At 41.1% G+C, this 25,983-nt stretch overlaps 2 protein-coding genes across 2 annotated transcripts in view; both read left to right on the top strand.

The window, feature by feature from the left end:
- The window catches only part of LOC149793383 (hemicentin-1-like), a 178,679-nt gene that overhangs the window by 120,365 nt on the left and 32,331 nt on the right, over positions 1-25,983 (top strand). The window lies entirely within an intron of this gene.
- Positions 20-25,283, top strand: LOC149793385 (uncharacterized). Its single transcript, XM_089967363.1, has 5 exons — positions 20-777; positions 999-1,045; positions 20,466-20,590; positions 22,796-22,897; positions 24,381-25,283. Exons 1-5 carry the CDS (start codon positions 590-592, stop codon positions 24,405-24,407), a joined length of 489 nt encoding a protein of 162 aa, XP_089823489.1. The 5' UTR covers positions 20-589; the 3' UTR covers positions 24,408-25,283.

The raw sequence follows: 25,983 nt of genomic DNA, 5'->3' as shown, positions 1-25,983 counted from the left end.
ACATGTAATCTAATCTTTAAATAGTTTACGGATGGGATGCGACGACGACGTAATGAAACTAAATCTTAAAATGTATCTCCTTTCCTTTCTAGGATACCGTAGTTATATCAGAGACATATAACATGCCTTCAGCTCGATGTGCCTTTTATATATTTGTAATTATTTTTTGTCTTTGTTTAGTGACTTCATAACAGAAGATGCCTTAGTGCCACAAGTCCTAATGATATTGATGACTTCAGAGCTATGTCCATTGCATCGACATGTTTAACAGAATTCCCCGATTCAGGCAATCTGCAATTGAAGTTAGATTTATGATCCTTCTATACTGATTTGAAAAAACTTAGCATTATGGCTGCTTTGAAAACAATTTTCGGGTTGTTCAAGCTTAAAATTGTGGCTAAATGGAACACGGTTTTCAGATTGTGTCTGCATTTGACCTTAGCGGTAACAACTCCATGTTAGTAAATATTGCAACGGACTCGTAGTGCTAATTAACTTCGAAATTGTACACAATAGCTTTTTCATATCACTAGGTTCCAGTTCGAAACTTGTTATTCTCGTTCAAACTTAAGCCAGTTCTTGATTGTTGATGGTAATAATTAAAGCTAAATTTATTGAATACCTCACGTTATCCTCTCATCCTACGTTTCTTTATCTAATATATAAAACATTCGTCCAAGGTCTTATTAAACACTCCATATCATGTTCTGAAGACCTGCAATTAACTAATGCTCATTTCGTTTCTTTGATAGATAATCCAGATTCAGGAATAAGAAGGTAAACTTTTTCATTCTACTAGCTGAAGCAAAAATAAATATTATTTTGAATCATATATTTTCCACACTTGTTAAGCTTCCAATCTATTATATGATTGATGGTATGCCGTTTTCATTATTATTATGTATGCAACAACACCATATTATTTAAGAATAAAGACATAACTAAATGTGCAACAAAAATAGTGATATTATGAAATCCGCTTTTTTATTCATTTGCAGTACAAATGAACAACAGCAGCCTTCATCATTGGAAAATATTAGTAGTGGTAAGTTCTTTTATGCTGTCTCTTACGTGCACTCTCTCTCTCTCTCTCTCTCTCTCTTTCTCTCTCTCTCTCTCTCTGTATGTATATATATATATATATATATATATATATATATATATATATATATATATATATATATATATATATATATATATATATATATATATGTAATCAGCATCAGTATTATCGTCACAAGCAGTATCAACAACAACATCATGAACACAATTTTTATACGTTAATAATATATCAACTAGCCACAGGATTAATTTATACAGAAAGCCCTGAAGACCATCATATCATAATAGTAGTGAATGGGTGCACTTTAGCCTCAATGGGAATTAGCATTATAAACACCCCTGGGTCACTTTAGCCTCAGTGGGAAAATAACATTACGAAAACACACCTGGGTCACTTTAGCCTCAAGGGAATTTAACATGGGAAAAATTTTTGGGTCTGTTGAGCCTCAAGGGGAATTTAACATGGGAAAAAAATTTGGGTCTGTTGAGCCTCAAGGGGAATTGAACATGGAAAATAATCTTCTGTCTGTTGAGCCTCAAGGGGAATTGAACATAGGGAATAAATCGTGGGACTGTCTAGGGACAAGGAGAATTGAACAGGGGATTTTTTTTAAAATAAAAAAAAAAATGAGGTAGGCAATTGAAAGTCTATCTCTTTTCGAGAGATGTGGGTGGCCCTGAAAAGGGCCTTTGGGTTAATATATGCCCTTAACATAAAGGATATCTGTGACTTCTTCTTGTCCTTAGGCTTCGTCTCACTGTAGGACCGTAAATCAGGACTCTTTTGAGGCATCCTTGCCTCTCCACGTAAATCCTACGTATCCATAGGTTGCTGGCGGTCCTATGGTATGTCCGTCCTGAACATCATTGTTGACACAAGGGTGGAAGATTCAACGTCAGTCCACATGCTGAGGCGACGAGAACAGGTAAATCAATGCAGTGAACTGCGCTTATTTATAGGTAGAGGAAGGATTGAAACGAACTGAGTTCATTGACCAATCCAAACACGCGTTACAAAATTCAGTCAGCTCGCATCCAATCCGAAGAGAACAGTCTGTGACGTCACGTGGTCTATATAGATTCGCTAGCGCCTGTGTGCAGTCAATCTATTCGACAGTTATTCAACATGACGGAAACTCAGAAAACGATCAATTGGGATGCACCAGCAGTGGAGACCACCCAAGGGAACCCGGACTTACTTTCAGAAGAGGTAAATTGGGATTTTGTGGATTTTCTTACCTCGCAAGAATTTGTTCCGGAACCTTCGTCACCTTCTTCATTACCGCACGTGGAGAATTTTAGACAGAGACAGAAAGAAGAATTGGAGAAATTTATACAACGACAAAAGGAAGCGGAACATCGTTTCTTTTACAGCAACAACAGCAAGAAGAGGTAAGAAAAAAAACAAGAAGAAGAAGCAGCAAAGAAACAAGAGGGTGAAAATCAAACGGTAACGGTACTGTTAGACATTTTAGCGGAGTTAAGAAGTCTGAAACAAATGTATCAGACTTCTTTATCACGACCGAAGAGAATACGACTTCCCGAGCTAAACACGCCAACCCTGTGACTAAGCCTACCGTACCACCCTTAGTGATTTCAACCAAATCATCATCATCAGAAGTAGGCCTCGGCCGTGGCAAAGGCTTAAGGCAGTTAAAGTTGATTGCTTAAACTCACCCCTACACCAAAAACCAAAGTCCCTTTTCAGGTACACCCACTTCTCTCGAAAAGAGATAGACTTTCAATTGCCAATAACTCAAAAAAACAACAAAAAAAAACAAAAAAAAAACATTTTACCCCTATGTTACGTCTATATGAATGCGTGAGTGTAGCTTCTTATTTAAAATCAAAACTCAAAGACACTTACCTTTCTATACCTAATTTATTCTTTTATAAATAGTGACAATCCAATTCAGAATTCACAACAGAGCACTTTAAAAAGTACATTCACTTCTTCTGTCTCACTGTTTAGACTCTCTGTTTTTTAAATTTCTTCACCGTCACAGTCTTTTCCTCCTCTTCCTCCTCACTTTCTTCCCTTCTTCTTTTCTTCTCCTGTTTCTTTTTCTTCACCTGTCTGCTATCTTCCTCCTCTTCTTCTTCCTCTGAAGAATCCCTCACTTCTTCTGACTCCTCTTGTTTCTTTTTTGGGCAATCTGGAGACCAATGTTCTTTTTCTTGACAATAATAACAGGTATCTTGACTTTTGTCTCTTTTAACCCCTGTTTTTCTTTTTTGACGGTCTGGACACTCTGAAGACCAATGCCCTTTCTTCTGACAGATATAGCAAGTATCTTCACTTTTATCTCGAAAAGAAGGAGAGTAGTCAGAAGGCTGGTCTGAAGAAAATTTTCTAATGACCCCTCGCAAAGCTCTGATGAAACGTTCGATTTGGCTAGTCTCTTCCATTGTTGTGCTCGGTTAGAGAGTGAAATGAATAGTGAAAGGACAAGACACATACCCTTTTATATACGCTGGTCTGCCATGACTATAAATTAGTCCATGCTGTTTAAATTTTAGTCATTTGACGTTTTACTATAAAGATGAAACGATCCAATTCATTTGAGAAGAAAGAAGAAAGTAAGAGGCAGAAACGTGATCTATCGCCTCGTACCAGAGCTGAAGTCTTGGCACAAATTCATGCCAGTGATTTTGAAGAGGACATGAGTGAACCAGAATCCGAACCCTCTAAACAAAGTTCACTACCCTTAGTTAACCCTGAAAAGTACTATTCCATTCGAGAGACAGAAAAGCGCTCCTCTAGAAAATTTAGAACCACGGCTTACAAATACACGGTGAAGTTTAAAGATTTCAAGGGCGAAGTACCGTTAGAGAAAGCAGAAGGGTTCATCACCGGGGTGTGGGATTCTTTACTCACCACACTCAAGCGACAATGTCAACCCAAAGAAGACGATCGCTTGAGACTTTCCATACAACACGACGGTTTGAAATCCCCTGTATGGATCGAGTTTAGCACACCTGCAGAATTCACCGTTTCCAAAGTCATGGACAAGATTCAACACGTACAACAATCCAATGACCAGTTTGACATCACCGATGGAAAAGCCACATTGGACATGACCCACGTCTCTCCTCCTCAAGGAACTGGCCGCAGGAAGATCTTATTGGTGAACGACCTTCGCAGCACCAAAGAGTCTCGTCCGAATTAACAACCCTCAAGACCAGATGTGTTTAGCCAGGGCTATCGTGGTGGGACGAACCTATGCTAACAAGAATGACACGGCAGAATGGAAAAGAGCCTGGAAATCTATTCGACAACCGGACCGAGCCAAACAACGAAGTGAAGCAGAACTCCTGTTGCAACAAGCCGGCCTGTCCAAAGACACACCCTGTGGCATTCCTGAAATGCAAACATTGCAAGATGTCCTAGCTCCACGCTACACCTTGAAAGTGCACCCTCAAGAAATGCGTGGGCCTCTGTTGTTTCGAGGGAAAGACTTTAAGGATGGAAAATACATTCATGTCTATTATCACGATGACCATTTCGATACCATTACCAGGATCACCGGATTCCTGGGATATGCTTATTACTGTAAGAAATGTGACCATGGCTATAACAATCGAGAACAACACAAACATTGTGGATCGAAATGCTCAGGATGTTTGGACTCTCCACCCTGTCTGAACGAAGGGCAAGAACCAGTGCATTGTTCTGTTTGTCTCATCACGTTTGTCACCCCTGCCTGTTACCAACAACATCTGAAGACGCAAGGTTCACAGCAAAAATGTACTTGTCAGCTCCTGAGATTGTGCCCTACGTGTGGACAAGGCATACGTACCAACAGTGCCAAGGCACACGTATGTTCAGGAAAGAAAAAATGACACATTTGTCACCACATCGTGGACTTGGAACACCAATGTTACGTGCAAAAATACCAACCCCAACCAGAGAAAGAGGATGGTCACAAGAAGAAAGGCAATTTCATCTTTTTCGATTTCGAATGCATGCAAGAGACTGGCATTCACATTCCTAACTTCTGCGTGGTTCATCGAGCGTGCGAGAAGTGCATTCAAGAACCTATCTTCAGTCATTGCCCTCACTGCAGCAAGATTCCTGGAGGACGTGAAAAAATCTTTCGGGGACCGAACACGCTAGCCGATTTTGCCCAATGGGTCTTAGACCCCATCGACAAGACATGGAGCCAAAAGGACATCGAACGTTACGGAGATTGTCATCGTCATGCCACGGTGATGGCTCTTAATTTCTCCGGATACGATGGACAGTTTCTTCTCAGATACTATACGGAACAAGACACCGAGCGTCCTAAAGTCACTTTGAACGGAGCCAAAATCATTTTCATGCAAGTGGGACAAGTACAGTTTAAAGATTCGATGAGTTACTTAGCCATGCCTTTGAGCCGAATCCCTAAAACATTTGGAATGATAGAAATGGCTAAAGGGTACTTTCCACACTTTTTCAATACGGAAGCTAATCAATCTACCCCATTTACCTGAGGCTCACTATTACGACCCCGACAACATGCGTACCGAACAACGAGAAGCTTTCTACGCTTGGTACAAGGCTCACGCCTCGGACCCTTTCGACTTTCAGGAAGAAATGTTAAAGTATTGTCGTTCCGACGTGGACATTTTACGACGTTGCTGTGGAAAATTTCGAGAACTGTTCATGGAACACGGAGGGGTCGATCCTTTGAAAGAAGCTTGCACCATTGCCAAGGCGTGTTCCTTAGTGTACCGGCAACGATTCATGCCTGAAAACACCGTGGCTGTCATCAGTCCTCAAACGACCAACTATGTCAAACGTCAATACTCGGTCAAAGCCCTACGCTGGTTACATTACTTGTGCGACAAGGAAGACAAATGGATTGAGCATGTCCGCAACGGAGGGGGCGAAAAGACCATTGGAACCATTCAGTCGAAGGCTGGGACTTAGAAAACCCCAAGATCGTGTACGAGTTTAACGGTTGCTTATTTCACGGATGTCCCGTCTGTTACCCTGACCGTGGCACTAAAAATCAGTTTTTACAACGAACCATGGAAGACTTGTACCAGGCCACTTGTCAGCGACGCCTAAAGTTAGAACAGGAAGGATACCAAGTGGTGGAAATGTGGGAAAACGAATACGATCACCGTTTGAAAACTGATCCCGAATTTAAACGCCTCGTGGAAAGTTTCCAGTTCATGGACCCCCTGAACCCAAGGGATAGTTTGTACGGAGGAAGGACCAATGCCACCTGTTTGCTGTACCAAGCCGACGAAGAGAAAGGAGAAGAAATCAAATACTTGGACGTGTGTTCGCTGTATCCCTACGTGTGCAAATATTGTCGCTTTCCTGCAGGGCACCCACAATTGTTGACGGAACACATCGACCTGAAAAACATTCGAAGGCTTGATCAAGTGCAAAATTTTGCCTCCCAAGGACTTGTACCATCCCGTCTTACCTCACCATTGCCAAGGCAAACTGGTGTTTCCTTTGTGCCGTACTTGTGCCGAAACGTGCAACCAAGATCAGCCTTGTCAGCACACCCAGGAAGAACGGGCTTTGACGGGAACCTGGGTCAGCGTAGAATTGTTCAAAGCTCTGGACATGGGATATCAACTGTTAGAAGTGTACGAAATTTGTCACTTTCTCAAGACACAACAATAGCACAAGAAGGCATTACTTTAGATCACATCGAGAAAAATGAAGGCAGGCGATCGTTTGCCAAAGTGATGTTAAATTGCTTGTGGGGTAAAATGGCACAACGTCCGTGGTTACCCAAGACGGAATATTTGACAGAACCTTCCCGCTACTTTCAGATGATTCATGACAAAACCAAATTCATGAAACACGTTGACGTCGTTCGCGAGGATTTGATCTTGGTCAATTACGAAGAAGATCTGGACTTTGTACAAGATGACCCTTTTGAAAATGTAATCATTGCGGCTTACGTGACAGCTCATGCTCGCTTAAAATTATACGAAGCTTTAGAACTGTTAGGGGAACGCGTCCTGTACTTTGACACGGACAGTTGCATTTACATCCATCACCCGAGTCAACAGCACCCTGACATCGAAGGAGACCGTTTAGGAGCCTGGACAGACGAGCATCCCGACGACAAGATTCTAAGTTTCGTCAGTGGCGGTCCAAAACATTACGGCTACGAATACCGGGACCCACAAGCAGAAGTGCACACGAAGTGTAAAGTGAAAGGATTGACTCTGAATTATCGTACCAGTCGTGTGGTCAACTTTGGGGTATTGAAAGAAGCCTTGCAATCTGGAGGGGATGAACACTTTAAAGTGACCACCTATCAACCCAACAAGATTGTACGTTTACCCACTCACCACATCGTCAGTCGGCCCTTGGAAAAAGTCTACCAAATCGTGTACCAGAAGCGAGTGCGACTTCCCAATCATTTCACCTTACCTTATGGACACGTCGGTATTTGTCTGTATATAAAAAGGAACCCTAGACAAGATCGATAGTTCATTGTGACTACCAAGACCAAGCGAACAAGATGAATGCTTTCAGAGAAACACAAAACAAGTTCAAACAGGCACAATTCAAGTTTGGGGCTTCTGAAGTGGAATGCGATTGTGAGCCTTGCGATGGGAACGATGCTGTACGCTGTGACCTTAGTGATGCCGTAAAGCATCATGGGAACTTTGTTCTCACTACCTCTATCATGGAAAGTGATGCTGTGCGTGTCAAACATGAGGGATGCGAAAGCGATGCCGCTCGTCCTCTTGGACACTTTACTGGGTTTCGTTTTAAAGGTGGATGTTCACCTTCACGTTTACCCCCTTCGGATGTCATCCAGCCCTGAGCAATCTCCTGTCCATGTCACCCAACCCTCATCGAAACGAACCTGTGAAAGACGAATATTCGTTCCCTGTACGTTTGTCGGAATACTGCGACTTTGAAAATCGTCTTCAGTCGTTCATAGGAAAATGGCCAAAGTATCTGAGAGGACCGACCCCCGAAGAATTAGCCAGAGCCGGATTGTTTTACTTGGGTGAAAGGGGATAAAGTCAAGTGCTTCAGTTGCGGTGTGTCACTTCACCACTGGGAACCGCAAGATTCGGTCTACCTAGAATATGCTCGATGGTCACCGAATTGTCATTACTTACCCTTAGTGGGACCGAGACATTGAAGTAACTTACCATGTCGTTGACGAAGAAGAAGAAACCAGATTGGTTAGGAGTCAAATGTTGGACATCACCAAGACCAGTATTTAAACTTCATTTCAAAAACTATATTGAATCATTACCTAAAGAACTGCAAGAGAAGATTTACAAGGAAGTTTGGCAGGGGTTTGCCAGAGTGAAATCTCAATGGGTGACTGTAGAACTTTTGTGCCGAGAAATTCCCAAGAGGAAAGTGAAAAAAGTCAACCAGTGTGTTAGATTCGTCTCGGTCAAGTGTGCATTCGTCCTATTATATTACTCTAGACCGTTTACATCAAAAGAGTTCAATGAGATTCTTGGACGTTACCCTCAACGGCAGTGGCCAGAAATTAGTCACTATGTGGATTACTTTTGCTCTAGGAGAAGATTGTGAATTCTACGGACTGACCTATTCATGGATACTTTGCAAGAGAACATTCGTGCTTTGCCTGTGGAGTTGAGAGAACGCTGGTCAAAATACAAGTGAAATGTAAAGAACAATTGCATCCGTTACGTCACCAGATCTTTAACCACTGGTACTATTGCTTCCGAAATAAAGAGACTATAAAATCAGGAATCCATGCCACGGCTTATGTCACAAGTGATTGAACAGATTCCGTGGAAGGAACTCAATGACCATATTCAAACCGTGGATCATTACCATCAATTATTACAAGAACTGTATCCATTCAATTTGGGACGACGCATAGTGTGTGTCTTAGTGACTTATTTTCTGGGATTTTGTTTACCAGCCGATTCCTTGTGGACTCTTTACGAACAGTACTTACCACCCCCAATGGCCTTAAATGGTCACGAAAGACTCCTTTTGCTCAAAGCGTTTTCATCTGGATACTTCTCGACCTCAACAGGAAAAAAAGATTCGTCAACTTTTAGCTACCGAAGACGCGTATGACGATGTTTGTGTGGCTTGTGACTTACACCCCCATTGGACAAATGTCCGTGACTGGAAAAAAGGGGGTTTTGAGGATTGGACCCAAGAAGTGGCCCAGTATGCACGAGAGTTGTTCAAGGAAAAAAGTTATTTTTCAACTTGTGTTAGTGACAGTGCCAGAAGAACCCATCACCCAGGACAGGACTGTCGTGGACATGCCTGAGAGACCCTTTCGGGAGGACACTTGTGTGACCTTACCCCCTATAGAACTGGTCAGAACATTACCCAAAATACGTTGTACAGACAATTGTGTTTATTCCACGTTGATGGTTATCATGTGCCTTTTATCGTTGTACTTAAGCCTTTAGCTTTTATGTATTTTTGTCTTTCGTGTTCATGTTTAAAACATTCAATAAACGTGTCCTGGAAAAAGTATATAAACTCTCGTCTTGTCTGTTTTCGTGTCACAGGTGACATTCCTGACACTATGGCTACCTCTGCTGTCTCTGCTCCCTCTTCCTCTACTGTCAGAGTCATCGACGAACACTTAGATCGTGCCAGTTGAGAGGCTTTGTATCTTTAACATGCTCATTGCTGGACCTAGCGGTTCAGGCAAAACCGAATTCGTCAAACGTTTGATCGAACATAAACATCATTTGATCGATCAACCACCTCAACGCATCGTGTGGTGTTACAAAGAGTGGCAATCGGCGTACAGCCTCTTGCGAGAAAGTCAAGGCGATTCCATCGTGTTTGTGGAAGGCATTCCTAAAGAAGACGACGGCATCGTCTATGGCTCCCGTCAAACCCATTTGGTCATTTTCGACGACATGTTAGGAGAAGACGAAGAAGAAATTAAATTGTGGTTCACGCGCAAAGGGCATCATCGTACTGCCAGTGTCGTTTACATCACTCAAAATTTGTTTCAACAAAGTAAAGCCCATCGCACCATCAGCCTCAATGCACATTACGTGGTCTTGTTTAAAAGCCCTCGAGATAAATCGCAAGTGCAAGTCTTAGCCAAACAGTTAGGGACGCCTTGGCTGACTCAGGCGTACGACGATACCACTCAAACTCCACACGCCTATTTACTCGTCGATTTGAAATCTACGACCCCCGATGATTTGCGATTTCGTACCCACTTGTTTCACCACTGGTGCCAAGACGGAGGGCCTGTCCTGTACACGTCTCCGTCCTCGACTTAATTTCACTCCACAAAAAAAATGTATAAAAACCTCAGATACTTTTCGTCTGTCTCACACAGTTTGAACATTACGTCCCTTCAGTCGCATCTTCCCGTCAAATTGATTCGTGCCTTGTATGGCATCAGTCGAGAAAAAAACCCACAAACACGAGCTCGTGTCTTAGAAGCTAGTCTCAAAGAAGTCTTACGATGGTTCACGGTGACGGCACGTCAATTACAACAAGGGATTATTCAGATTCCTCATCAAACCAAACGCTTTTTTGATCGAAACAAAGTCGCTTTGACCCAACTGGCCGATCCTCGCATCGACACTCAACCCAAAACACAAATCATTTTGAAACCTGGAGGGAGCGGTACTCTAGAAGGGGTCATCATTCGCTCTCTCTTAAGATGGGATTTCGCTCTCTCTTAAGATGGGATCCTAATGCCCCCAAAGATCTCCCCAAGAAAAAAGTCAAACGAAGCTCCAAGAAGAAGAAAAAGACCAAGTCCCCAAGGAGACCCGTGTCTGCAAGAACTTCTCCAGTGGCGGGACCCTCCTCTTACCAGACACCACCCCGGAAAAAGAAAAGAAGCCCCCAGAAAAAGAAACAGAGAAAAAGCCCCCAGAAAAAGAAAAGTCCACAGAAGAAAACTAGTCGCAAGAGAGGCACTTCGGCCGGGACGCAACCTTACACTCGCAAAGCACGACCTGCCACGGCGGTGACCGCGTCTCCGGTAGCCTTAGGTTAACTCACTTCTCTGTTGATGTCACCAAGAACTGAAGAGTACTTGGAGACGTTGATCACACCAAGAACTTCTCCGTTGATAACCCCAAGAACTTCCCCAGTGGCAGGACCCTCCAATTTAGTAGCAGTGGCCGCTGCTCACAAAGTACCTTCTCCCAAAATCAAAGTCCAAGAGAGATCGGGCATGTTACAAAGTTTACTGGATTTGTCCAAGCAAGAACTGGCTCGATTTAGTCCGTTCAGTACCCCTGCACGACGTGTCATGCCTGTCCTGAAGTTGATACGCCGTAAAGACAACCAGTGGCGACGCGTTCCAGTATAAAAAAGGCCTGTGACAAAGTAGGGGTATCAGTGTTTTTGGTGCTGAAGACTCAAAGATGTCACCCTCCAGAAAACATCCCTCTTCTAAACAACCCCAAGGAAAGAAAAGGAAGGGCTGCCTCCTCGTTTAGTCAAACATGGGGACATGTTATCTGTCCTGTCCAAAGCTTCTCCAACCCTACGAAAAAAACTCATTCAATCAGCTTCCAAAGAGGTCATCGATACCGTGTGCGAATGTTGTTTGAACTTGTTGAAAGGCACGATCCCTTTGTCCAAACACCAGAAACAATGCTTAGGCAAACATCGTCACGTTCTTCGCCAAATGGTTAAAAAAAAACCATTCCCCTTGGCCAAAAGAAGAAGATGTTGGTCCAATGTGGAGGCATTTTACCCCTCTTGCCAGGTCCCTTACTGAAAGGAGTCTTGGGAACCATGTTGGGAGGATTGGTGGGAGTAAGATAAAAAGGCCCTCGGAAGTCCCAAGATCTCAGAATCGACTCTTGACAACCCCATAGAAGGACGAAAACTAGCTTTAGTGCCTTACAAACGATGGATGGAATATCATCGTTGGCAAGAACAACGCACCCCGCATTTACCTCCTAATCCCCATTTGAGCGAGATGTCCCAGTTACAACACGAATTGCAGTCCTTGATGGATCGCCAAGATTTGTCCGAAACAGAAAAATCGCAAAAGTACGGTCAACTCTTGCAACAACTACAACTCTTTCACCAGAAAGCTTTAGACGAAACAGCTCCACCCACTCTGAAAGATTTTAAGACCTTGATGAAAAGTCCAGCACCATCACCAGTACCACCACCACAACCAGTGACCAAGACAGAAAAAGGAGAAGAAGAGGAAGGGTTTCAAACTCCACCAGAAAAACTACGCAAGTAAACAACACCACCTACCTCCAGAATTTGATGGATTAAAAAGATGATGACCACCCCTTCTTCATCACAAGGGAAAAAGAAAGTGAAGACAGAAGTGAAGACAGAAGTGAAACAAGAACCGATATCCCCTGTTCCGACATCCTCCTCTTCGACACCTATTGCCGGTCGCACACGCAAAGCAATGGAATCCAAGAAAGTACCCCAAGAGAAAAAGAGTAGCATCTTCCAAGAGTGGGTGCCTTATTAACTCACAAACCAACAAATGGAAAAAGTGTTAGGCAGCATTTACTACGATTCCTCCCATCCTGCAGGTTACGCAGGAGTTCAAAAATTGTATCGTGCTGCCAAAACGCGACTGAAAAGTTTCCGTTTACCGCAAGTGCAACGATGGTTACAAAAACAAGCTACCTACACTTTACACAAACCCATTCGACGCAAGTTTTCCAGAAGTCGCACCCGAGTGGAAGGCATCGATCATCAATGGCAATCCCGAAACCAAAGTCAGCATCGTGGAACGTTTTCAAGGCACTTTGAAAGAACGTATGTGGAAATATTTTACGCATCACCACACTCTGAAGTATATAGACATCTTACCGCACCTGGTGCAAGCGTACAACCAATCTTACCATCAAAGCATCGGACGTGCCCCGCAAGAAGTGACTCCCGAGAACGAAGTGCTAGTGTTTGAGCGCCTGTTTGGTACGTCCCCGACGAGGGCTGTCCCCAAGAAAAGTGGAGTGTTGGCAAAACCAAACGCACTTTCGACAAAGGTTACTTACCTAACTGGACGACCGAATTGTTTCGTGTCACTGGACGAGTGCATGGCCGTCATCCTGCCGTCTATAAATTGGAAGACATGAACGGAGAAGTACTCAAAGGAACGTTTTATTTGCACGAGTTACAACGTGTCACCAAAAAAGAAGACGAGGTGTACGACATCGAAAGCATTCTCGAACGCAGAACCCGTAAAATGGGCAAACGACGTGTCAAAGAAGTCAAAGTACGTTGGAAAGGATATCCACCCAGTTTTGATTCTTGGATCGACGCTTCGGAAATCATCGACTATAAAAAGAAGTGACCCATCATGCCCTTTCACACAGACGCAGCTACGTCGACCACTCCTTCACCTAGTTCTTCTCTGCAAGATTTACAAAAACAACTCTTGTGGGTGTGGTGTGGAGAACGTGTGCCTAAAACGCAAATCGTCTTTTTCTGCCAAATCTTCGTGGTGTATTGTGTCATCGGGGCAGCCATTACCAATTTGAGTTTGCAACAAGGAGACAAACAATTTTGGACCATTTCATTGAGCAGCTGCATCGGTTACCTGCTTCCCAATCCCTCCCTGAAATTCTCCTCGAACGGGAACCACGGGAACCTTGTGTCCAGTGCCAGTGTCAGTCACCACTCCAATAACATCAACAACAACCCTATTTTGAGCGGACACACGCCTCTGACGTCCAGTAACCCCTCTGACAGCCACAGAACTCTGGAATTATGAGTCACCAAAACCAATTTTACTTAACCTTACCCAGTGACAGTTCCATGGAGGTGTTTCCCAAGAACACGTTGTGCTTTTACACGGCCAAATTACCTCAGACGATCCCATTAGATCGCGAAGCCCATTGGGAAGTGGCTTTAGTAGAAATCATTCACCCGACCCAAGTCCTCAATGTCCTTCCCAATCAAAATTCTTTTGATGTGGAAGTTTATGACGAGCAAATGCAACTGTACTTGGATACCCATGGCAAATATAACATCAAAACCCCTGGCACACAAATTCAAAAGTACACCACCAATCACTTGTTCGTTCCCCCAGGCTATTATTGTAGTGGTCAACATTTGGTGAGCACCATAGCCTCCAGGTTTAATGTCGTGTTTCTTAAAGCTTTGGAAAGTGTCAAAAAATGTGTCACCATGGAATACCACAAAGCAGCTCGTCGTTTCTTGATGAAATTTGACGGGAGTAAAATCGTGTCCATTTTATTTTCTCCTGAATTGTTTGACATATTGGGCGGAGACATGGACGTAAGAATGGTCATGCTCAAGAAAAACGAATTGCCAATCATTTACGACAACGAGTCTTTTAGCAAGTTATTTCGCGCCCCGGTAGAACTGAACCAAGGACTGAATTTGATCTTTGTGTACTCCGATGTGGTGGAGTACAACGTGGTGGAACACACCTCTGTGCCGTTACTGCGTGTCATTCCTTTCAAAGTGGATTCTGCCACGGTCACTGACGAGGAAGGTGGAAACACTTACCACGTTCGCCTCACTATTTGCCTGTCAGCAACTCGTATTTGGACACGGTCAACATTACTATAAAAGGAGATCTGGGACAAAATATTCCATTCACTAAAAGGAAAAGTCACGGTGAAACTCCATTTTCGAAAACGGTTCTCTCACGACTCGTAAGTCATGTATCCAGTGTACCGAGGGGTTGCTCGACAGCGAGGACACGGTTTACGGGATATGTTAAAATCGGCCTTTGGTTCGGTGGCCCCGGTGTTGAAACCGATGGTGACACGCGGATTGCACGCCTTGAAAGATGCGGAAGTGACACAAGACAAAGAATTTCTCCAAAATGTCATCATCGACAAACAAAACCCTAAAGAAGCTTTCATGATGGCAGGCAAAAATGTCTTGCTGCAAACGGGCAAAGACCTTTTGGGCCGACGAGAAACACCTATAAATGCCCTGCACGCTACCGAGTCAGGCATTCAGCAAGGACAAGGCAGAAAGAGACGACGAAGAAAACACCCTTTCACCAGACTTCACACGTCTAAAGCTAGAAAGGCAAAGAAAAGAAGAACCGTCCGAGACTTAGACGTTTTCGATTATTGAGACGCAGAGAAAAATGATGCACCGAGAGTCTTGTGCTTGTTCCAAGTGGGAACTGGATCTGTTTGCCATGCCCCCCACCATGATGACCATGCAAGAATCCCAGTGGGTGGAATTTCACCCCGTCTCCTCTTTGACGGATTCCGCTCCCATCGAGTTTGAAATCAAAGGTCAGCCCGAAGATTACATCGATCTGAATAGCAGTTACCTGTATTTGAAAGTCAAAGTGATCAAAACGGACAACACCAATCCAGGAGGCGATGCTAGAGTAGCTCCTGTCAACAATTTCATGCATTCCTTGTTCAGCTCAATGGACTTGTACTTGAATAACAAACTGGTCAGCAGCAGCATGGATACTTACCCATATCGTGCCTACCTGAAAAATCTCTTGACGTACGGAAAAGAAGCCAAGAATACTCATCTGGATGCTTGCGTGGTATGGAAACCTGACACGGCAGGTGTGGCAACGTTTAGCGAGACAGTCCTGACAGAAGATGACAATCCTCACAATGTAGGGTTTAACGACAGTCGTAAGAAAATTCTGCAAGGGCGAAGTTTAGAACTGATTAATCGTTTGCATTTGGACATGTGCTTACAAGAAAAGTATTTGCTCAACGGGGTGGATATCCGTCTGAGACTGAATCGTAGCAGTGCCGCTTTCCATTTGATGGCCCATGCCAATGAATACAAAACTATCATTCAAGAAGCCCGACTTTACGTGCGTCGTGTGGAGTGTTACCTAAAGTGGGAAACGACGAAAGTCAGACGTTGATCAGAACGACCGCCAAGTATCCGATACGACGCGTAGAAATGAAAACGTTCACCATTCCCGCTGGACAGCGTTATATGATCGACGATCATCTGTTCCAAGGACAGTTACCCAAACGTTTGATCGTTAGTATCGTCAGGAATTCAGCCTTCAACGGAACCTACGATCAAAATCCTTTTGAGTTTCAACATTACAATGTGTCCAAGATCGAAGTCAGTCGCGACGGCAAGACCTTGTGTACCCGACCCTTTGAGCCCAACTTTGGTGTCGCGAAGAATTATTTGAGATCGTACTTGTCCCTGTACGAAGCCACCGGATAGTTAGGAACCAGCACCAGTCACGGTATTTCGTACGACGATTATGCAGGAGGCTATGCTTTGTGGGCTTTTGATTTCACTCCAGACCAAGGCAGCGACGAGGGACATTCCCACCCTATAAAATCGGGTCAGATTCGTGTGGAACTTCAGTTTGCAGATCAACCTCCAGATCACACAGTGAACGTCCTCCTGTATGCAGAATTTGACAATACCATAGTAATCAACAGTTTGAGAAAAGTCATTCTAGACTATTAGAAGCTATAGAAGACTGTTATCCCTCTTTACCTAGCGGAGAAACTTTGGAGATGGAATGAGAGGAGACCGGGAAAGAAGAAGAAGAATCCCAAGACGAAGAAGTTATCATGATGAAGTCAAGATGGCCAGAACAAGAAGCCCATTTAGTTTCCTGTTTTGCTACATTCCTGGCAGATATAATGAAAGAATTGATCAAGGAAGAGTGCTATGGATGTCACAACGATCATCCCAGTCAAATTCAACACGACAAATGTTTGATGTTGAGTCAAGAAGAAAAATTGGACGAATATCTGAACAAATCTTGGGATCACATCGAGATAGAATTCGTGTTGAACGAGTTGTATAAAGGCTTGGATAAACATTCTTCTCCTCCATTAACGTCTCTGGAATGCCGTCGCATCGAATCTCTCTTGGACCAGAGTAAGAAGTCGGATCTAAACGCCTTTTACTTGTCAGACATTTTCAAGCAAAAGGTCAGGATCGAATTGATCATTTATCATTACCTGCGAAGAAAAAAAAGCACACAAAACATGGATACCTGGAAATTTTATTACCTTTTGAACAACAGTTCGTACAAGGCTTCTTGGAATCCTGTCGTCTGTGCTAAAGATGAACTCCCTCATCGCAAACCTCAAGACCATCTAGCTTATGTGATCAACACGGACGAAAGTCATCTCCCAGGAACCCACTGGGTAGCCGTCTACTTTGCTCAAGAAGGATGTGTGGAATATTTCGATTCGTACGGATTGCCTCCTTTGGAAGACGATATCATTGACTTTATGAGAAGAAATGCTCAGACCACCCGATTCAATAATGTGAAATTACAAGGCACAGATTCATTGGTGTGTGGACAGTACTGTGTGTATTTTCTGCATCATCGCAGCCTGGGCTATTCCTTAGAACATTTAGTTACTCATTTTGATCCTCGTTCTTCTTCTAGAAACGATGTGAAAGTACATCAATGGTTTTGTGACCATTATGCTTATCTTTTATCTCAAGCTAGGAAACGTAGTGTCCATCAATGACTTCCAACAGTGGAAATCACAATTTCATTCACAACGTTGTCAGCCCTGTTTAAAGTAGAGTGTTAATTGAAAAAAATGTTTGTGATTAGAAAAAATGTTTGATGTTATATTGTTAAAAATGTTATAGTTGTTTGTTAGTGTTAAGTGATTTTTGAATAAAAATTTTGTGTTTTAAAAAAATGCCTTTGTCTTTTGTTTGGCTATAGGAATCTTGATTCATGCTCTTTGACTTCTTACTATCCCTCTCATGACACTCATTGAACGTTGCGGCTCGAAAACCGTGGAGGGATGTTTTCCTTCACGTCCGCGCTTTGCCATTAAAGCCGGGGAAGCCTCCAGTCTAACCATCCATTGTCGACTCATCCTCCTACGAAGATGTGCTCCAAGCTAGCTAAGCTAAACGAAGCCTACGTGAATTTGCATAGAGTCAGACACAGTCTGATACCGAAGCCAGAAGAGATAGAGAATGTGAGAATCTTAAAAGTCACTGAAGACCTGATAGAAGAGCTCTTCAGAGAAGAAGTGAACAGGGAGAAAGAAGAATGGACAGAGAAGTACAGACTTCAGAAACAGCAGAGAGAGCAGCAACAGCAGCAACGACAGCAGCAACAGAAACCTGAACCTGACAGAGGCTTTGTCGATTGTCGTATCGACGCCAAAGAGTTCTTCTTCTCTTTCCGAAGAAGCAGACCTATCGTCAGAAAGTCTATCATCAGAGGACGTCGCATTCTTAGAAACTAAAAGATCGCCCTAGCTTCAACTTCACACAAGCAAAAAAAACAGCCCTTTTCAGGGCTACCCAATACGCTAGAAAAGAAATAGTAATCCTTTGCCAATGTGTGTATGTAGAGTAGTGTGAATATAAACACTGACTCTTTTGTGGTGTGAGTGTATGTGTTTGTGTATATGATTGTGTGTTTATAAGTGCTCACGTACGTTTGTGTGGATAGTAGATTATGATCATGTTTTTCTGTTTGTTTGACGTGTGGGGAGAGTAGATTTGGGGTTTGATTGGATTGCTTTGCGTATGTGGATAGTATATTATTGGTTTAATAAAATGTTTTAGAATAGTGATGGGTAGTATAAAAAAGTGAGTGAGTGTTTGTTTATGTCCGCGTGTTGTTTGGTTGTGATCTAGGTATGATCAAGTTTGTTTTAGGGGATGTTTTCTATCACGTCCGTGCTTTTAGTATAAATTAAAACTCGCTCGGCAGTCTAGCTACCCTTGTTGATTGATCAACACTTGAGAATGAGCAGAAGGCTAGCAAAACTGTTGGAACTTCATGTGCACCTGGAATATGCCAGGCACATACTAAAAGAACTGGCCGCGGAAGCCATTGTAGAAGAGGGAAGGATGAAAGAGGAGGAGAGAAGAAACAAAGAAGCGGAGGAGAGAAGAAAAAAAGAAGAGGAGGAAAAGGAGAGAGGAATGGCTGTACCACAACCACAAGAAGAAAATTTAAGAATTCCAGAGACAGAAAATTGCGATTCTGAAGCCACTTATCCCGCCTCTGCTCTCCCCCAAAAAAGAGTGAAAAGAGACTGGGGAAGAAGATGTGTGTGTGGTGCCAGACCTGGAAGGTGCCATCATTAACCAGGTGCCATGGAGTTCAAAAAAAATACAGCCCTTTTCAGGGCTAACCAAACCTTTAGAAAAGAAATAGTAATCGATTTGCCAATGTGTGTAGGTAGAGTAGTGTGAATATAAACACTGACTCTTTTTTCCTTGTGTGTGTGTGTGTGTGTGTGTGTGTGTGTGTGTATGTTTGTGTGTTTGTTTGTAAGCTTTCACGTACGTTTGTGTGGATAGTAGATTTGGGGTTTCATTTTAATGCTTTGCGTGTGTGGATAGTAGATTTGGGGTTTGTTTATTGCTGCTTCACGGATGTGAATAGTAGATCATATGAAATGAGAAAAGTAGGGGGATGTTTTCCTTCACGTACGCGCGTTGTTTGGTTATGATCTAGGTAATATAAATTTTGTCTTAGGGGATGTTTTCCATCACGTCCGCGCTTTTCGTATAAGAACCCACAGTATTCGTCGTTCAAACCATTCTACAGAGAATAAAAAGAAGATGGCTTCAAACCAACTTGATAAAATGAAAACATTGCAAGACGTCATGGACAATTTGGGTATGATGGAGCAAGTGTTAGTGAGGCTAAACGAGGATCACTATTCTTATAGTCCCCATCGAGTGAAGATGGAGATCAACAATTTAAGAAAAGTAAAGGACATGATCAGTGCTCTGATGAAAGAAATAAAGAAGGAGAAGGAGGATGAAGAGGAAAGGATAAGGATGAGAGAATGGAACGAAAAAATTGAAAAAGAAGAAGAAAATGAGAAGAGGAAGAAAGAAGAGGAGGAGAAGCAGAAAGAAGAGAAAAAGGAGGAAGAAAAGAAAGAAAAGAAGAGAAAAAGTGTAGGACAGAAAATAAGAATCTGGTCGAGAAATAGAAGAAATTAGAAGAAGAAACCCAAAGGCCCTTTTCAGGGCCACCCACATCTCTCGGAAAGAGATAGACTTTCAATTGCCTACCTCATTTTTTTATTTTAAAAAAAATCCCCTGTTCAATTCCCCTTGTCCCTAGACAGTCCCACGATTTATTCCCTATGTTCAATTCCACTTCAGGCTCAACAGACCCAAGATTATTTTCCATGTTCAATTCCCCTTGAGGCTCAACAGACCCAAAAAAATTTCCCATGTTAAATTCCCTTGAGGCTAAAGTGACCCAGGTGTTTTCGTAATGTTAAATTTCCCATTGAGGCTAAAGTGACCCAGGGGTGTTTTTAATGCTAATTCCCATTGAGGCTAAAGTGCCCCCATTCACTACTCATAATATAAACCAAACTGTATGTCAAATTTATGTAATCCAACATGTCCATGACAATACAAGTTGTTCGCTTTTCCATCTGAAATGCGTCCAAAGAGCATGTAGATGTAGGCCGCCGATTTGCGACTGTTTGTTGTTCTATGTGCTTTTGGTGTTGTTATTATTATTATTATTATTATTATTATTATTATTAAACTATAGGAAATGCTTATGAGCAGTTGCGTTTTCATCAAACGGAAGTTCTGACGTATGCTCATCTGATTCGACAGTCTAGCACACATATCGATGCAAGCACTAGTACTGGGGACGCTGAAATATCACATGTTGTAAGCATAACTATTAAAAATGTCTTCTTTCTGTTATTTTTACCACTGAATTAGATTTTCTCGATCATTTTATATAACGCTCTTTTGAATGTCGATCGTCGTTTAATTTATTGTCAAGTTCAAAGAAACAAAAATTGTATTAGTTAGTATTCAGAACGTTTTATTCCTCGTATAAAGATGTCTTTTCTAAAATTGTTTGAAGCAGTTAAAAACTTTGTCACCTGCGGGTAAGATGCAACTGAATCGTCGTCTTGATAAATTTTGAATTAGTAGATACGTTACAGTGTAAATTGTAGCGAATGTCCTGCAAATAGCTATATATTCAAGACTAAAGCTATATTTAGAAAAGCTATGACGTACTAAGAGCGGAAATATTTTTTCCAGTAATCGTAATGATAAGTATGTATTTATACATCTATTTACGGTGCGAGGGAAACTTTACTCCCTGGAGATAAAATATGGCTAATCGCACCACAGTAGATAATTCAATTTTGGACTCTACAACCATTCGTAAATTTCTGGCATGGCTTTGGTTGCGTCATACATGAACATCAGGAATTTTCAACATATTCCTAAACAACACTGAACATAGTTCATCCCAAATCAGCAGACATCATTATGACCCCAAGTAATTTAACCAAAATTACCAGACAACATTCTGACACCAAGTTCGTTTAATTATGTACAAATGCTATAACATACGGCCGCCGTTCCTAACCTTTAGGATAGATGGTAGTATCACTTTATATGAATCATGCCGGTATGTTTGCCTTTCAATGTTTACCAAACAGCTTGATCTTCTCTAAGGCATGGTCAATGCTACTGAAAACAGATTTTTAAAAAAAAATAACCGTTCCTCTTTGAATACCTTTGAAAAAGAGTTAAAACAAACGTAATTGAAAGGTTTTCCGCTTAAAGGCTTCTCAAGGCTTAGAAAATAATGCTGATCCGTCATTAAACATGTCCGCCATTAAGTATATCCGTCATTAAGTATATCCGTCATTAAACATGTCCGCCATTATTAAAAACAAAGATAACATATTCTAGCAGTTCTTGTTTAAAACCTATTAACAAAATCAAACTAAATTAAAAACAAAGAAAATCAGGGAGACTTCATTTTAAATTTACTTGAATTATACAAACCACATTCAAATAATGATTCAGTTATTTAAGATACACAAATCTGTAAATGACTTTTACTAAATATTGCAACATGATGAAGTGGATCAAATTATTAAACGGCGTCCCATTTACCCTGTTATTTTGTCAATTACTAAGGCATTTGACTAATTGGGCCCTTTGTATTCAGGTGAGAGATCCAAGTCACTGTGTGGTTGATCATTTTTCCATCAAATATTACAAGTTTGTCTTTAATTTTGCGGGGTTTTGTTCTATCCACAAATGCCGATTTTGTTCTTGGGTTATTCAACCAGTGCAAGGGTTCGGCTGTTGTCTAGAAATGAAATGCCGTTTATCATTTTGCCTCCGACAGTAAAAAATGTTACGGGTCACGTCGTACGCATATTTGGCAGCTGCACAATATAAGATGAATAACATCAGCGCAGTAAGACAAATAATAATAATAATAATAATAATAATAATAATATAAGCCAAATAAATCTCTTTAACCAGAGGTCCGTCATCGACAACACCTATCCAACAGTGAAATCTCAATCATCGACACAAATCACGAAAATCACACTTCCGCGCGAATTGAAGCACACAAAACTCAGTGATGTTGGAAGGGAGTATAGTTTGATCCCAAACACAACCAAGCGGTGTTTTAGTAAACTTTTAGTAGGGAGATGCAGTCTTTGAAGCTGTTTTAGGCACTATGATGGCGGACATGGGTAGCAGTAGCAACAAAGGTGACTCCACTGCTACCACTAAAGTTTTCATCATCGTTATCAGCAACAACAACAACAATAAGGACGACGACAAAAAAGTTAACGTTGCTACTACTAATAGTAACAATATTCTTATTCGACTTTTCTTTTTTTTTCTTCTTCTTCTTCTTCTTCTTATTATTATTATTATTAAAGTTTGTATGTGAATCGTATAAATGATGGTATTTTTGTCAGTGCTAGAATATTTATTAGAAGATAGTATAAATAATTTTACTAAATATATTTTTTAATAATAAATTATGGACACTTTTATTAAACCATGATACTTAAAAATGTAAAAATATATTTATTTTTTCAGTATATGAATATAATCAACACAAATGCTGCAGTTCAACAACGTTCCTCAGCCTCAAATTCAAACAGCTATATTCAGGAGGAGACGGAATCAGAAAATACGCAGGTAAACGTTCCCCATTCCCCTTTACCTTCTCCTCCTTCGCTGCTGTTTTTATAGCATGGGCAGAACCTTATGCATGTACATGCAAGGTCTGTTGCAGTCGATTTTGCGTACGTAATGTTTGCGTAACGTACCGATTTGGTACGCGTCAAAGCGCAGAATATATTCGTTTCGGAAGGTACTGCAGCCATTCTGACATAACTGTACTCGAAATCAAAATAGCAAACTGACCGACCATTGCAATGCCAAATTACCGTCTCGTATCGACGTAGGCGAGGATTCGTCTAAATGCTTCCACCTATCTCATTCTCGCTGTGTTGGCTTGTCAGTCAGCATGTCAGTTTGGCCTCAACTAATCTCTGTCTTTGTCTGTCTCTCTGTCTGTCTGTCTGTCTGTCTTTGAATATATGATGATACAACTGACAGACATACCGACAGATAGGTAGAAAGATTGACAACCTCAAGGTTAATCCTCTCCGGGTCCCCACTCCCACCTCCCTCTGTGTCTCTGTCTCTCTCTATGTCTCTATCTCTGTTTCTCTTCGTTGTTATGTAAGCATGTAAATTTTATCTCAGTGGATCCAGATCTTTCTGTTTCTGCACCTATGGTGGTAAAAATGACATATAAGAAAACCAAGTGTGTGCGTGTGTGTGTGTGTGTGTGTGTGAGAGAGAGAGAGAGAGAGAGAGAGATTTTCAGTCCAGCGTGTCTCACATTTGTTTTCATAAAGCCATAGTTGGACATTGTTGATAACACGTTGAGTCTCTTGCTTGGTTGAAAGTTTCTTTTGTGACTCAATGATTTGTTCCACATTTTCAACTTGATCATCTTCAAATGGCTCAACAAAATTATCAAATCAACATTAGGTATGCAATGCTTGTCACATTCTTCCTTCATTTATACCAATACGTTAAATTCCTAAACGTTTGTTTAATCGATATGAATAAGTGTTTAATCGATATGAATAAGTGTTTAATCGATATGAATAAGTGTTGAAGGTCATAATAAGAAGCAAATAAAAAAAATTACAAAATGATTGCGAATGGCTGAAAACTAAACTTTAGCAGACACACTGGATAGGGAAGTGAAGAATCCACTCCTATCACCAATACGTACTACTGGGCCTTTCTTCGGGGTTACGGGGCTCGTACTTTGTTGAAAAGTATCTCGATAACTAATATGTATGTATGCATGTAAGCATGCATGCATGCGTGTGTACCAACCCGCACAATGGGCCATTCATTGCTATGAATAGTGTCTGATTTGAGTGTTTCATACAGATTTCTCTGAGTTGTAGAGAAAAGAAATGGACTGCGCATACTTGACCAAACTAAATTCACAGCCGTTGAACTATATCGAGCATGAATGAATGTGTGAAATAACAAATTTGACAATTTAATTAATTCTGACAATGCTTCTTAAATATATCACTGGCAAATTTTGAAGCAAGCTAAATTAAAGCGCTAGATTTATATTTTTTCGTAGAGGAAAATAATTGAAGAGCTGAAGTAACGCAATGGTTGAAAACAGCAGGATGGTCATCCGATGGTCCCTATCCAATACAACCTTTACAGAATTACTAGTCTTCACTTTATAACAGGGACAAGTCGATCCTATTAATGCTCATGGAACACAGAAACGGTTCGAGATGCAACAGAACATATTGGTGTATCTGTACATGCAAAACTGTTGCCAATATGCTAATAACTGAATATAGTATAAGGGTTTGTCCACTGCATAAAACCTTGTACAGTTTTTTTCCACCATCACTGTGTTGAATTTGAAAACGTATATTCCTATTGACTAATTTTAATGAAGGCATGATGCATTTCATTGAATTTACCGGTGATATATCTTCAAGATAATGTAAGAAATCACCCTTACATACATTTGCCGTCATACAGCTAATGTAATGACTGAATTTATGAAGTAGCAAAGAAGGAACACGAAACGTCGACGAACACTTGTTACATAACGTCCATTCGTTGGCATCTATAACTTAGAGTCTATGCGTATATTTTAATTAGGTTTTCAACACCAATTCGTAGAGTGAATATAGAATTAGATAACAATAATTATCACATGACTAACCTCTTATTTTACGGTGTAGGAACGTATGGTTTGGCTTGACGACTTCGACACATCCCTATGTCTAATAAAACTCGTTTGTTCCTCCCATTCAGAAGAAAACACATATATACTTTTGTTTATGTATCGTTTCTGACCTGGTGCCTAATTCTTCTAAGAAATTTACTATATTTTGATTGATAATTCTGTATATTATAATTGTTAGTATATTGATCATGAATCATGTATATGTTTTTGTTTCTTTGGTCACAATTCAATAAAGATTGAATGTAATCATACCACTGTTTTTGGCTATATTGATTTGATGTACTGTTTTCCTTTCTTTGCCCTTTAAACCTTATCGAAGCTATATTAGTTCATTTCTCAATTAAACACGACCTTTTCCATCGACATATCGTACAATATTTTTGGTATTTACATAACAATGTGTAATGGAGTCTCTACTACGAAAATAGGAGTCTTAATAGACATTTACACTTTTAATCTAAGCGCATGAAGTAGCCGTTATTTTAACATTTCGGGTTTATTACTGTCGTTATCAATTCACGGGGTTTGCAACCTGCATGGGTCTATATAGCGTATTGTTCGGTCTGTCACTGTAAAACACCTTCATATACATCTACCAATATTATTTTACAAATTCAGTAATAATGTACAAGTAGTATATTATAATGATTTTCGTTATTGTTCATACAGTCAGAGAAAAAATGTATTCTACTCTTATTCAAAAATCTTATCATCATCATCATCATCAACTAAATCGTTATCATCATCATCATCATTATTATCAGCATCATCATTCGCTGACATGAATAGATTGATCGAAGATTTTAAGCTACATTAGATCGATATATGAATGGTTTCAAATCCACCAATCTTTCAAAACATTCTTACAATGGGAGCAGGTGAGTTTACGCTAACACATGACCCATTCCAATGATGTCAATATTTACAATTCATGTTATGTAGCCATCTTTACTACTGGATAGTCTACATATTT

The sequence above is a fragment of the Sinohyriopsis cumingii genome, chromosome 8 (genome assembly GCF_028554795.1).
Source record: "Sinohyriopsis cumingii isolate HCF-2022 chromosome 8, ASM2855479v2, whole genome shotgun sequence".
Lineage (NCBI taxonomy): Eukaryota > Metazoa > Mollusca > Bivalvia > Unionida > Unionidae > Sinohyriopsis > Sinohyriopsis cumingii.
Note: the sequence above shows the minus strand (reverse complement) of the source record. Positions and strands in the feature narration are given on the sequence as shown.